Source organism: Terrapene carolina, unplaced genomic scaffold (genome assembly GCF_002925995.2).
Source record: "Terrapene carolina triunguis isolate 2854851 unplaced genomic scaffold, T_m_triunguis-2.0 Scaffold228, whole genome shotgun sequence".
Lineage (NCBI taxonomy): Eukaryota > Metazoa > Chordata > Testudines > Emydidae > Terrapene > Terrapene triunguis.
The window spans coordinates 2,182,341-2,197,530 of NW_020664579.1; the positions used below are offsets into that span (position 1 = coordinate 2,182,341).

General features: G+C 43.7%; 1 protein-coding gene across 2 annotated transcripts in view; it reads right to left on the reverse strand.

Moving 5' to 3' along the window:
- Nucleotides 1-15,190, reverse strand: part of INTS9 (integrator complex subunit 9) — an 82,721-nt gene that overhangs the window by 28,987 nt on the left and 38,544 nt on the right. For both annotated transcript variants that reach the window (XM_024203525.2, XM_024203526.2), the window contains exons 9-11: nt 12,023-12,134; nt 5,447-5,627; nt 3,290-3,350 (exon numbers count right to left, since the gene is read on the reverse strand). In XM_024203525.2, the coding sequence (XP_024059293.1) occupies nt 3,290-3,350; nt 5,447-5,627; nt 12,023-12,134 (354 nt within the window). The remainder of the gene's footprint in view (nt 1-3,289; nt 3,351-5,446; nt 5,628-12,022; nt 12,135-15,190) is intronic.

Genomic DNA, 15,190 nt, shown 5'->3' on the forward strand with positions numbered 1-15,190 from the left:
TTTTGAGAGGTCTTAGACCACAGGAAATTTCTTACGGGGATAGATCAATCTCTAATCTTAACGCTGGAAATATTCTAATTGTATCTCACAATTTTTAGATATCAGAGTAATTAACTTAATCTACACATGGAGCTGACAAATTTTTTAACAGCAGTAAAATAGTTTGGAGGTATCTGATTATCAACAGGCCGCCCAGGGAATTAAAGACGCACCACTAAAATAAGAGGATGCAGTTAACACAGCATAAACACACGCACTCCTCATGACAGACTGCTTAATTAATCCACCCTTTGATGGTGGATATTTTTTCACCAAGCAGTTTATTGGGTGTTGGGGAAAAAAAGTTGTGAAGCCTTAAAACCTTTGGTAGGCGGTAGGAAGGGAGCATACAGAGAAACAGAAGGCACTTCAGAGACATGCTATGGACCAACAAGGACACTTTGGAAAGCAGAGAGATGCAGGGTAAAGCAGGAAGTATTGCTAGAATGTCTTGCACTCTGAGAATAGGCTTTGGAACTTGATTTACGAGGGTAAGTTTTTAAGAACAGTGTGTGGGTGTTAGCTGTGGACGTTTCCATTATTCTTGATTCACTGCATACCCTGTTTGAAATATAGTTCAGCACCTGGAAAGAATGAACACTAGGGACCAGATCCTACTCCTCTTCAATGGGAACGTTGTGACTATTGGGCCTACAAAGCGTAGCCCTATTGCGAACTCAAATATAAAAAGTATGTAAAAGTTCATAAGATGATACAATAACCAAGAAAAACAGGTCAAGTTATTTACAACACAATGTTGTAACAAGTGCAAGAGAATCAGACAAAGAAGCCGGATTAGTTTAAACCAGTGGTTCTCAAACTTTTCTAGTGGTGACCCCTTTCACACAGCAAGCCTCTGAGTGCGACCTCCCCTTATAAATTAAAAACACTTTTTTTTTTAAATTTAACACTATTATAAATGCTGGAGGTGAAGCGGGGTTTGGGGTGGAGGCTGACAGCTCACGATCCCCCAGATAATAACCTCACGACCCCAGGTTTGAGAACCCCTGGTTTAAACCAAGAAGGCCACATTGATATAATCCAAGGACTGTTGAAATTAAGCTTGGTTAAAAAAAATAGATGTGGAATCGGAAGTTAATAGACCAGAATTGGTGTGACAGCTTTGAGGCCTAATTGTTGGACAAAATAATGTGGGCAATGAACAAGGATGCCCACTTTTCCCCCTTTTGGGTTTCTTAAAGAGAGACTTTGGCAAAGACTTTTTCAGATCAGTTCTCCCACTCATCTCCCGACCCACCTTGCATCCCATCCCAGCCCATCCCTCTGAACTGCCACTCATTTTGGCTCATGTAAAGGACTTTCTTTCTGAGAGCAAGGCTGGCGGGCTGGCCTTAATTTTGTTTTCACCTGTGAGTGCTGAAAGTCATCACATTATCATGACATTCAATCCTCAGCCCATCAGTGGGGATCTGCGACTGCCAGCACTGCAGAGGCACATAAGATCCTGCATCATTTTCCCTGCCCTTGTTGTGTTATTTTCTGCCCCCTTTTAATTCCTTTTAGCCTCTCTCTCACTCTCTTGGCTTTTCATCGAATCCCGAAGTCAACTATACTGTATTCATCCAAGCCTGCCTTGTTTAAGAAAAGATTCAATCTGATGACTCCCTGACCAGATCATAAGCCAGGATCCAAGCAGCAAGTGTTGTGGCCAACTTGCCAGCCAAAAGCGTTCACTCATCGCTAACCAGCAGTCCAGCGTTTCAAAAACCATCATCAAAAGCCATATTTCACCCATCTTTTCTATTGTCTCTTCTCCACCTTGTGTCTGTTAAGAACAGGATAAGTAAATGCTCTCTACACATCAAAAAGTAATCCTTTCTTTTTCATCAAAGAAAGGTTGTTCTGAAAATAAGACTGATATTTTGCCTCCAAAAGAAGAAAGTCAAAATCATGATTAAAGTCTACATTTGTTTTGCATAATCACTGCATCACAGCTTCAATATAAAGGTCTGCTTTAATTTCTTGTTCCTTCTTGTGTTTAATCACTAAACTTTTAATTTGAATAAATGTTTTTGTGATTTGCCAAGTAACCAAGTAAAACCAAGGCCCTTGTTTAAAATAACTCTGAACCTACCTAATATCGGACAGTGAAAGAGTTTATAAACACCGTTAAGATCAATATCCATGTCACAGGAACCCCCCAGGCCCTCAAAGCAAGGTATACAGGTGGTAGACAGTGGAGATTTCCAACCCATCTCCAAGGATGGGTCACTGGTCAAACCCCTCAGAGCAAAAGACGGTGGTGTTGGTCAAGGCATTTAATCTGAGGCCTCCACCTATGTGACTGCAGCTATGCACATGAAAGTATTTACACATGGTTTTTGAGCACAAATGATGGAATTTATACACACAAGCCAGCCTACAAAATATGCATGCGCAAAATTGCTCCATCTCTGATACAAGATAGAGGCTCCTCTGAAAATGTAGCCTTCTTCTCTCAGAAAGTCACCTCTATCTACACTCCTCAGTCCTCACCCCGTGCCTCCCGTTTACTCTAAGTGGAGATATATTGGTTCCCATCAATACATGGATTCTATATAAAAGTCTCTTTGAAGGCAGAAGTTGTGTCACATCTATTTAAGTTTTGCTCCCGAGATGCACACCTTGATTCTGCAAGGACCCCAAAGGGCCAGCAGTCAAGCAATCTTACTTGCTTCAGCAACATGCTCACCCAGGACACTCCTTTGCAAATAGCAGACAACACTGAGCACTTATGATTTAAGCTCCTTGTATATTGATAAAGGCATCTTGAAATAGAGATTAATAGTTTCTTAACTCTAGACAACATGAGTGCCCATTTCAATTAGGAAGGTAGCTTCATCCCCAACAGCAAGGTTTAGTCTCTATGCACTTTGAAATGAGTAGCTTGGTTTGAACAAAGAGCATATTTCTACTCAGAGTTCAATAAGGGAAAACAAACATGTTGATATCGGACCCCTTTCCACAAAGGCAGGTAAAATGGAGGAGTGGATATTGCGTAGTAACATTTTCATCAGGCTTACGATAATAATGGCAGGGTTAATGGTACATTCTGACATCTTCCTCCCCAAAAATGATTTTTATAAATAATGGAATGAAAGCCAAATTGTGTGACCAACGGTCAAAAGGACTATTTCACAGATCCAAAAGAATTAGTCACAGAAAGAGAATGGGCTCATGGAGCTCTGGCTTTTAGGAAGCCACCTAAATCTTGGCACTGATCACACCTGGTGCCTCTGTATTGGCTTACCTCAGCATGAGGAAAGGGAGGTTCCGGGAGATACACCTTCGTCTGTTTATTATGACACAGCCTTTAAAAAGGAGGGGAAAAAACCTGGGTTAGAGACATGCAGAAAAACATACTGCAGTATCTGCTGCCATCTACTGTTAAGATTTTCTGGACAGTCATCCCACTTCCGTGACCTGCAGCACAAAGCCTCCCACTTTAACAGGGGGGACTGGAAACAACAAAAGAAAGAGAAGATGCCTGGGTGGGTGGGTATTATGAGCTAAAGAAGGTGTACGTCAGTACAGGGCTGAAATTGCTTTAGAACCGTTTGATAATAAATAGAGTCCTCTTGCCTGTGAAAATGGATATGTCAGTGAATGCTGAATAACATCTTACATATAGTAGGACCTCACCGATTCTCATTCAATATCCTGCAAACCCCAATAACCCTCACAAAAAAACCTATTCAAAGGATTCAACTGTTTTCTCAAAGATTTCACCCTTCCATTTGCTGTAAACTAGTCCCCCTGTATACATTTCATTATTGTGGGTATAAGGCTAGCAAACTGCTTCTCTCATCCCTCCATGATGTTCACTGTCATCGGCTATTTTGCGTCAAGCATTCCTTTCACAAATTAGATAGTAAAAGCTATTGACTGACTTCAGCAAGATCATTCGATTCATTTAGTCTTGGGAGATAGAATAAAAGAGCAGATCTGGCAGTGGTCTAGGTGATGATGCAATTGTATAATATAGTAACATTATCTTGGTGACTTGTCCTAGGAAATCCAGCAAAGGAATCCTACCAGCATGATACATTTCTTAATTTTTATTATATAGCAACAAAACTAGGTCTAAATAACTCTGAGAAAAATTCCCACTGCACCAAAAAATTAAGCAGTTTGGGGCTTGTCCAGATGGATGTAATGTGCACTAGCCAGCCACACACTGTAGAGTGTTTTGACCTAGGTCAAAGTGTGGACAAAGCCCTTGGTCTAGCAGACTATCATGGGATTGTCAGACAAGAATTCCTCAGTTCTAACCCCAAATCTATCTGTGGTTTTAGAAAAGTCACAACCTCTGCCTCGGTTTTCTGTGAACAAGGTAAATATTTTACCTATTAAGAATGTCTGAGGATTAGTAGCGTCTCTACTGACTTTTGAAGATAAATTACCGTACAAGTAGGATTAAAGTATGTTTTAAACTGGTCTCGAATAATAAATATTCTAGAATTTCAGTAAACTATTAAGCGTCTGAATTCTGCAAACTAGATGTAATTGACAAAATACGATTTCCACTTGCCTGCTATGCTTTGTGCTGCCACACCACTGTACTTGTTAAAAATAAAAAGTGCTAACCAGTCTTGCAATTTTATAACACCTTGATTCAAACTACGTATACAGGAATCACTTAATTCACTATTAAAGTACAGCCACCACTCAAATAAAATACAGCAGCTGTTTAACTGCAGTACTATTCAATGGGTATAATTTCGAATACCTACACTGAAATTTGGTTAGGGCCCAAAAACTAGATTCCCCTACTCTTGCTTAAAGTAGCATGGCCTCTTAATCCATCAGATCTTATCCTTTCCTTATCCAAATACTTCCAGAAGAATTCACTCATCTCAGTTTCTCCCAGCACACCTTGTTTTTCTGTCTTCCAGATCAAAAGATCTCTGAGGCATGGATTAGCTTATTTGTGTCGTACAGGATCTTATTATTGCTTAACAAATACATAATCATCACAAGTGGCCCGCAGTTCTATGGCTCATCTGAATTAGGAATATAAAAAAACCTCACCAGCTTATGTAGTTGGACTGTGTATGCTCCTTGGAGCATTGAGTGAGACTCACAATAGGCAAGAAAAATGCATCTGAAAGTCACTCTGACCAAGTGCATCATTTACTCACTGGCTCTGAGGGCCAGTGCCAAACATATCTGTGGTTTTTAAACAGATTCAGCATACATACTACTGTACCTAATGCCACTCTAATGACAGAACACCTATGCACACCTATTCCTGTAACTGAAAAGGCATGTACATAATTCCTATGTTGTGTATATCCGGAATGTTCCAAGTAGACAGAATCGGCAGCTATCAGCGCTCACTCTGCACACCTTTACTGTAATGTGTACTTTGGAATCCAGTCTGACAGAGTAGCCCACTAACACCTACCACTCGGCAAAGATCTGGGAGAACTCCAGGGAGCTGTTGGCAACAGGTGAGATGAAGTAAAAGGGGACATTGGAGAGTCCTGCAGAGTCGATGTACTGATATAGACACTCCAGCAGGTCATATATCACTCCAGAAGGATAACATGGAACCAGGACGTTTCCTCCATTCCGGACAGTCATAGCTTGAGGGAGAAAGAGAAGGGAGAATTAACAGGTTTCAAAAAGTGCTTTTCATCCCAAAAAGCTCTACGGGGCACAGGAAAGCAGCTATCTAGATAACTGGTGCACAACATGTTGCTTAACAGAGTGAGCAATGTGTGTAGACAGATTTCTGACCCCTCAAGATTTCACAGCCTTAAGTGAGACAAAAATCAGACCCTCCTCCTGCGAAAGCACAGCTTTGAGCAAAAGGAGCTTCTGTTAGCTTTGGGACCTATGATACACACTTGAGCCTGTCTGACACTCCATCCAGTAGAGGGCAGTGCTGCGCCGGTACACAAGAGGAGAAATTTTGACTGAGGAAACTGACCAAAGACACTCCTGACATAAAAAACACTCTATAAATCTACTCGTGTCCATGCAGAACAGCTGTTCTTTGGGCTCATCTGAAAGATCCCATACTTTGTAAATTGTTGTGTACTCAATTTTGCTATTTCAGATAAATGGCTGAGGATTTTAATTTGTGGTTAGAAAGTCTAGTTCTTTCAAACCTGATCCAGCCACCCCAAACATGAAGGGATTTTCTTTTCTAAAGTTGCAAATGCTTCTAAATTCCTTCAACACAACAGGAGCAGCTGCAAAAGGTGTCAGCTGTATCAGTCATGGGCAGGCAGAGAACAAGTGGAAAATAATTATTTTCCTGTGCAATCTAGATAGATCTGAGTATGGCCCAGGAGAAACATTTTATTTCTCCGGCTGCATGCAGCTACACAACTGCTGTAGCACCTTATGACAAAGCATTTCTCCCTTGTCAATCTCCATTAGAAATTGTTGCCGAACTGGGATTTCTTCCGTGGGCATGGGGCAAAGCCCATCTACTGATGTTAATTGAAATGCAGCAGCAGTAATATTATGCATCAAAGCATTAAACAAAAACCTGTGAAAGAGCTGGAAATGCATATATTAAATCTTGCTGTAATTATGTCTGTGACTTCAATTTGTTGACAAACTCAGATGGGCAAAGATCTAGCACTTTAGGGGTATTTAGGTGCCTAAAGAAGTATATGGGAGCTTTTGAAAATGCCACTACGTGCCTAGGTGCCCAACTTCAAATAGGAGTTGCGCTTACTACATACTTTTTTCGACAATGGGTCAGAGAGGCCTTTTCTGGTATTTATCAGAGCTGTATTACACATCAGTGAAGGTCAGGAAGAGGACTGGGGTTACTGTCCTCTCCAGGGCCGCCCAGAGGGGGGGGGCAAGTGGGGCAATTTGCCTCAGGCCCCAGACCCCTCAGGGGCCCCCACGAGAATGTCGGAGGCTCCCCCCCGCCTCCGCCTTCCCACACCCCTGGCGCCTCAGCGCGCCGCGTCCAGGAACAGCCTGGGACAGAACTAAAGCGGTGTGGCTCCCCTGGGGCCTGAGCTCTGAGCCCAGCCCCTCTGAGCCGGACACCCCCCTGACCCCTCCCCGCAGCCCTGACCCCCAACTCTGAGCCCAGCCCCTGTGAACCGGGCATCCCCCAACCCAGAGCCCAGCTCCCCACCCAGCCCTGGGCAGCAACAGCATCACCCCCAGGCAGCGACAGCCCACTGGCACCAACCATCACCATCACCGAGCGATAGCCCATTATGTAAGTGCAAATGTATACATACCATTAAAGCATTTAACGTTTTTAAATAATGTATTTTGTGTATTTTCAAATTATTAAAAAATAATTTTTGAATGTATTTCACTGGTTAGTATCATGTATTTGGAAATGTAAAAAATATAGTATTGCAACTTTTTTTTATGGAAGGGGCCCCCGAAATTGCTTTGCCCCAGGCCCCCTGAATCCTCTGGGCGGCCCTGGTCCTCTCCTGGGTCACATGCAAAGTCTAATACTTCATTTTGATAACGATGAATAAAAATAATCGTCCTTTGTTTTTAAAACCCGCTAGAGGATTTAATCTTAAATTTCCCCCCAGCTGGCTTTGAAAATCTTAACTCCCTGTACCTCCCGCTATGCCCATTTTCCAGGTGAGGAATTTATACTTGTCTGCCTCACAGGAGCGTTGTGAGACTTAAATGTTAGAAAGTGCCTTGACCTCCTGCGGGATGAGGTTGTAGAAATGCAATCTCAGCCTAAGGAACTGGGTGACTATAGGCAAGAAGTGCTGGAGCCAGGAACAGAGCCCAGAACTCCTCACACCTAGCCCTTGACATCAGGATTGGATGACACGGCCTTCCATTCTTCCCAACTTAAACAGGGAGGACAATGGCACCCTCAGCTTGAGGAGGGATTTCAACCAGGGACAGGATTATGCCAGGATTTGGCAGAAGCTTTCGAAGAAGCTTAACGGGCTCTGTAAAAAGGTGCGGATAATGCCCCTGTGGGCTGGCATGGCACTGTCAGTGTGTCCCGCCTTTGCATCCCCTGACTGGGGTGGCAACAGGTTTGCTTTAACAGACCAGGGTAAGGAGAATCCCCCCCCCCCCCATTAACAAAATAGCACGTCCCATTTTAAGTCAAGAGCCGTTACAATAACCTGTTCAGAAAGTCCTCACATCAGGACCCTGGTGCAGAGCTCCCAATACCACAAAACCAAGTCTCTTGTCTGGTTGGGCTGGTCTCCTGGAGCCGGAGGCCACGTCTACACTACAGAATGATGTTGATCTAACTTACGTCGGCAAACAGCCACTACAGTTATTAAGTCGCTTGTGTGCGTGCACGCTTGGCTCCTTGTGTCAGCGGTGCACGTTGTCAGGAGGAGCACGTGTATTGTCAGTGTGGGGCATTGTGAGATAGCTCCTGGAGGCCAGTAACAGTCGACGTAAGCAATGCGGTGTCTACACTGACACTGTGTTGACCTAATTACATCGACTGTGAGTCGACACGGCTCACCGAGGTGGTGTTACTAAATCGGTGCAGAGACACTCTGACGTCAGTGGGAGCCAAATTTAAGTGAAGATCCTTCCACACAGCTAGGCCGATGCAAGGCAGCTTATGTCAATCTCGCTGTGTGGTGTAGCCAGGCCTGAGACACAAACCGCATCCCACTGCAGCCTGCGTGGCTTCTACTCCCCTCTTTGGCTCGCCTTCCTGTTCAAAGAGCCCAGCGCTAGGGCAGGCAGGGCCTCCTGGATTACACCCCAGGCTATTTCGGCCATAGACTCCAGTCTGTCCCTTAAAGGGGTAGTTTGCTCCTTCACAGTCTCAGCGTTTACAGGCTATGGCAAGAATCTCTTCCAGTTATAACATCTGCTCAGATCTAGTCTGCTCTCATTCCTTCCTCAGACAGGTTGAGCTACAGCACAATTTTAACAATCCCTTCTTTTAAATACAGTTCATGTGCATAGCTCTATCTTATTCACGGCTCAGTGTTTTAAGTCTTACGTTTATTCCTAGAAAATATCTTATGGCTATAAGCTACATGTCTGGCTGACGTGACAGCTGAAAGTGGGGCTGACGGGAAATTCGCTGCCTCACTTGGATTTCTCCTTTTCCTTTTGTAGAAGTTTCTCCCCATTTTGGTTAATTGTGCCTAACTGCTTTCATTGAGTTATATCTCTCTGAATATTACATTGTTCATGAGATGTAGAGGGCATGACAGATAATTAAACACGTGAGCTGTAGACTTGCAGTGTTTTGCATAAACATTGTTGGTTCTGCCTATCCAGATGTTGGTTCAACAGATATCACTTGTTTGCGCAGTGTCACTTACTTGCCTATATAGTACCTAGCACAACTCGATCCTAATCCATGACTGGGGTTCTAAAGTGCTACCATAAATGAAATATTAAGAGTGAACCCCAGCACCTATAAAACTGGGGCATTCAGACCACCTGAAAGTCTTCACAAATGCTTTGTTCTGTACACACTACAGCTGGACAGGAAACATTTTTCTCATCCCACAACAAATTTAAGATTTAAAAAAGTTTCCCATTTCACACTGGGAGGAAACCAAGAATTTTGGGCATTTTTTGCAAAAACAGCAAGACATCCCCACCCCAGAATAGCCAAAAGCCCAGGAATTAGAGCCCTCTCCTGGGATGTGAGAGACCCAGGTTCAAGTTCCTATTCCAAATCTGGCAGAGCAGGGACTTGACCCTGGGACGCCCACATAGCTACTGGTTATTCTAGGGTGAAGCTCTTTGGAATTTCATCCTGCACTCAAGAAACCTTCCTGAAAGTGTCATCAACCCAGATACGTTCCCATGAAAAATTTCAGTTTGTGACAAACTGGCATTTTCCTACGAAAAACTTCAGTCAAAAAACTGTGCCAGACCAGACCGCTGTCTTTGAGTTGCATCTCTTTGAATATTACATGATGAGATGTAGAGGGCATGACAGATAATTAAACATGTTAGCTGTGGACCCTGCAGTGATTTGCATAAACATTGTTGGTTCTTTCTATCCAGATGTTGGTTCAACACATCCTTTGTTTGCCCAGTGTCAGTTACATGCCTACAGAACTGGACCCTAATCCATGACTCTCCGTAACACACAAATCTACTCTCAGATACACCAGGGTGACTTCTACAGATGTCAAGGTGTGTATCTGAAAGCAGAGTTTTGAGCCCAATTTATCTTGATGATGTACTCAAAATTTAATATAGTATTATAATCTTGGCATTTCAAATTTAATCTTGTTCAGTAACTCCATAATAAGTTGGTTCAATTTACAACTCAAAACAAGATACTTGAATTTCCAACAGCTGTTGGTACAAGGTCAAACTGGCATCTGAATAAAAACACACCCACAGACAGAGTCTGGAAATTTTGCTGATGATGCCCAAGGCAATGCAAATACAAGTCCATCTTTCATAGCTGCAGTGTATTGGTGCAGCAGCGCTGAGCACTGTAAAAAGTGGTTTGTCAGTAAACTAATCTGACTTGGAAAACAAGCTCAGGGTGGGGAATCGTGCATGTGACCCTAATAATGGGAGTTGGGTGTCTAAGCCACAGAGTGCTGTGATGAAAATGAAAACTGAGCTGAAGGTGAAGCTTTTGCGGTTACACTCCTGATCTTAGCTACATGTTAATAGTCACAAACATGCCGTTATTTTAGGATATTGGAAAAGGAATAAAATGTGTGTCTGCTTTGTCGCATAACAAAATGCAAGCAATTCACAGATTTTAATGCTCAGTGACCATTATGATCATCTAATTTGACCCCCTGTGTAACATAAACCATAGAATTTCATCCAGTAATAGCAAGGCCAATGTCCTGTAGTTGAATGGCAGCATAGATATCTTTTAGAAAGACATCCGCTCTTGATGTAAAATCTTCAAGTGGTGGAGAATCCAGCAAATCCCTTGGTCAACAATTTGCCCTCTAACTAGAATTATATCCCCACATTGGGATTCAAAGAGAATCTTTAAAGTGGGAGGGAACATCCATCTAGTGATTTTGTGCTTGAATTTATGCATGGGTGAGAATTTACAATCTACTGCTTTTGTCAGAAGGAGTTGGCAAGCAGGAGCCAAGATTCCTGGGTTCCGTTCCCAACTCTGCCACAGGCTTCCTTTGTGACCTTGGGCAAGTCACCTAATATATGTGCCTCAGGATTCCCCAACTGTAAAATGGGGCTAATAATACTTGTTTACCTAACTATGGTGACGTGAGGCTTAGTTTATTTACGTTTCTAGCCCTGTGAGTTCCTCACTATACAAGAGTGAAGTTGTGATTTTTGTTACAATCCTGACCTCCTTCAAAATATATAGTTTACAATAAAGGTGTTTGTTAGAAGAACAGGCAGAAGCAGCAGAACATCTGTGAGGAGAAACCATGAGGACAGAGGAGTAACCACAGGAAGGAACGGGATTGGGAGGAGAAGAGAGGGGGAAAAAAGTTAGATGTCACATTCGAAACAGGCTGGGAAATGCTGCAACTCACACTCTGATGTTACAGCTTGCAATTAGCAGCTTTTGCAGCTGTGAAAGCTTGTGATTAGGTTTTATATTTCTGTGGTCTATAAATATATATAAAATAAAAAATAAAGCAGATTGTACTGTTTGCATCTGATATATTTGTAAGCCAGGTGTAAGAAAAGAAACAGAAAGGCACAAAAATGGTGTGCAAGGAAGGAAGGAAAGGAAGGAAACAGCAATATTTCAGCTGGGGTGTCTATTCAAAACCTAGGCAACACGTAGTCGGTTGGCAGCGAGGCTGCATACTTAGCAAACCAAGAGCAGCAGATGATTAAATCTCATTAAGCCTGTTCCATTCCAAAACATTTCAGGTACAACCTGTGTCTCTAAAGGCACTTTATTAATGACATCAGGAGCACATCGTAAAATCTAAACAGCTAGTTTTATGCCAGAAGATATAGTCAGGCAACTTACTCAGTTCCGGGAATCACCGAATTATTTCCCACCAAAAGCAATGAATAAGATTATAAAATAAGCAAAGTGCTTCTTACAATAGCGACCTACCCAGGTTACTGCAGAACTCCCCCACCATGCCGTCTGGGTTAGCGGTGGGAATCTGGGTAAGCCCTGTCAGAATGAGAACATCGCTGTTTTTAAGAGAAGCCTGGTCCATGGCCTGAAAAAGAATGAAGTGAAGTAAATTCAGTAACAGCCACAGCACAGGTTTTCCCTGTTTTACAGTAAGAGAAGGATTGGTAATAAAGTAACAACACAGCAGTGCAGAGATCATGGAACAATTTAACTTCCGACCATCCTGCATCTGTGGAGATGCAACAAAAGCTAGCCAGAAGCTTAGAATCATAGATTAGGGTTGGAAGGGACCTCAGGAGGTCATCTAGTCCAATCCCCTGCTCAAAGCAGGACCAACACCAACTAAATCATCCCAGCCAGGGCTTTGTCAAGCCGGGCCTTAAAAACCTCTAAGGATGGAGATTCCACCACCTCCCTAGGTAACCCATTCCAGTGCTTCACTACCCTCCTAGTGAAATAGTGTTTCCTAATATCCAACCTAGACCTCCCGCACTGCAACTTGAGACCATTGCTTCTTGTTCTGTCATCTGCCACCACGGAGAACAGCCAAGCTCCATCCTCTTTGGAACCCCTCTTCAGGTAGTTGAAGGCTGCTATCAAATTCCCCCTCACTCTTGTATAGCCATGTCTGTATCTTCCAAGAAAAGTCATATTATTGAGTTGGAACAGATGAATCATCTTGCGGCTTAGGAGCTGACAGCATGGCTGAAATGTTAACACTAGAAATTTCTGAAGATGTAATGCAGGAAGCGTATTACCCCTGAGCTCCATAGACTGCACTGGCTTCCAACTAGGTTTCAAGTGCAATTCAAGGTGTTAGCTTTGATCTATAAAAACACATATTGCTTGAGTCTTGGGAACCTTCTTCTCTCCTGGGATCCTTGAGATAGAAGCTGCAGATTTCTTACATGGGGGAGCTGGAGTCAGGGTATTCTCAGTAGAGGGTCCTTAAATCTAGACCCAGCTCCACTGCCCCAGTGGCAGAGCTAGAGCTAGCCAATTTCAAGACACACTTTTAGACTCATTTACTTGTCCAGGCCTTTGTAGAGGTGGGGGAGGGAGAGGGATGTAGGACGGGATGATTATCATGGGTTTTTGTGATCCATTAGTATTTTTATTAATGCACCTAGAAAGCTGTGACTGGTACATTCAAAAAAATTAAATGTCAATCAAAAAAATTACATTTAAACCCCAAAGTTACATACAGTTGACAAAATAAAACTAAATGATGAAGAGTTGTACAGAAACCGCATCACAAACTTAACTACAGCATCTGCGGTGCAAGACTACAGTCAAACTAATGAAGAAAACTACCCTCTACATCGCCACTCCTTTCAACATTAAACCCCCTCCCATGATTCAATCAAAATAGTGTTATAGGATCTCCATTCTTAATTCATGTGTCTTTGCAGCTTGTGCTAGAGGCTTAAAATAAAAGATGGCTTCAATGTAATGGGTGTCTTCAAAGTGGCGTGCCGTCCTGATTCATTGTGTGCAAAGCATTGCACTGATCCCGTACAACCACAAAGTACAAATCAAACTGGATCCACTATGCTTGGCTAAAGCAGGCAGGTGTCTGGTCCTACTGGCTGCAGTTGCAGGTGACATCTTGTCCATACATAAGCCATGCTATGTCCAGCTCCTAATGGACAGAGGCTTACACAATCACCATCACAATCAGCCCCTTTGCTGGCTCACCAGAGGCGCCAAAGACCAAATGGGCCATGAAAATGGAGTGGAAACTTCCATCTGTAGAGGCAGTCCCTCTAGGTCAGGGTTGAGACACATTGGTAGGACTGCGTAAGGACAGTTTGCATTGTGCTGTGCTTACAGAACTTCATTCTCTAGAGCAGTGGTTCCCAAACTAGGGGCGCCGCTTGTTCAGGGAAAGCCCCTGGCGGGCTGGGCTGGTTTGTTTACCTGCCGCGTCCGCAGGTTCGGCTGATCGCAGCTCCCAGTGGGCGTGGTTTGCCGTTCTTGGCCAATGGGAGCTGCAGGAAGCGGCGAGGGCCGAGGGACGTGCTGGCTGCCACTTCCCGCAGCCCCCATTGGCCTGGGGCAGCGAACTGCGGCCACTAGGAGCTGCGATCGTCCGGACCTGCGGGCGCAGCAGGTAAACAAACCAGCCCAGCCTGCCAGGGGCTTTCCCTGAACAAGCGACGCCCCTAGTTTGGGAACCACTGCTCTAGGGCTAATAATCTGACATTTCAGAAGCATTAAATTAAATTGGGATGGCAATAAACTCTCTTCCCCCAACACCCTCACATTAATTATACAGAGTCTAAGATCAGAGATTATATTTAATGGGTGCTAGTATGGAATACATGTATTCCCAATACACAAATTGAAATGGTAAACTTCTGACTGGGAGAAATTCACTTCTCCCCCCAGGGCTGAGCAATTGGACACGCTGCAGCTATGGTATAGTTGGGCTAGAGAAAGGAACTCTAGCCCCAGCCTGGGGGACCGCATTGCAATCCCCTCACAGCTAACATTGAAGCTTTTAGCATGGAGTAGCAGCTGCAGCCCCTGTGCACCTCTTGTCTGGTGTTTTAGGGCCATGGATTCTCACACGTGGATCCCTGGCTTCTCCCCTGGCCTACCCCCAGCACAGATTTTTGCACCAGCCTAGGCAAGGCTGATGCAGAGACTCCTTCTGAGAAACTAAAGGACCCTGGCACAATTCCCATGTTCCCGGCGTAGCGTGGAGGCAGTGCAAAGAGCTTCACACCAGCCCTTGATCCCACCGATGAATTTCGTCCATTGTCTTCAATGGGAGTTGAGGGTGCTCAGCACCTCACAGGGCCAGGCTCATAGACGACCATCTCTGAGTCCATGAATATGCGTTGTATGCCTGCGCCAAATGTAATGCACATACACAGAAGCGCCAATAATGCGGTAAAATAATATTGAGTCTGCCAGTGATAATGTACATAATGATTATGCCAGATTAGATACCCGCAATTTCAGCTTCGACTGCACGGAGAGGGCTTGCATTGATTCTTCAGGTTAATGTAAACAATCGGTCTTTAAAAGGCTTTTAGTGACACTCTTATCCACACTGTCACCTCCAGGTCTCCACTTTGGCGCCAGTAGGCAATTCCATATGTTTCTGGGGCCAACAGGCATCTAGGCAATGTC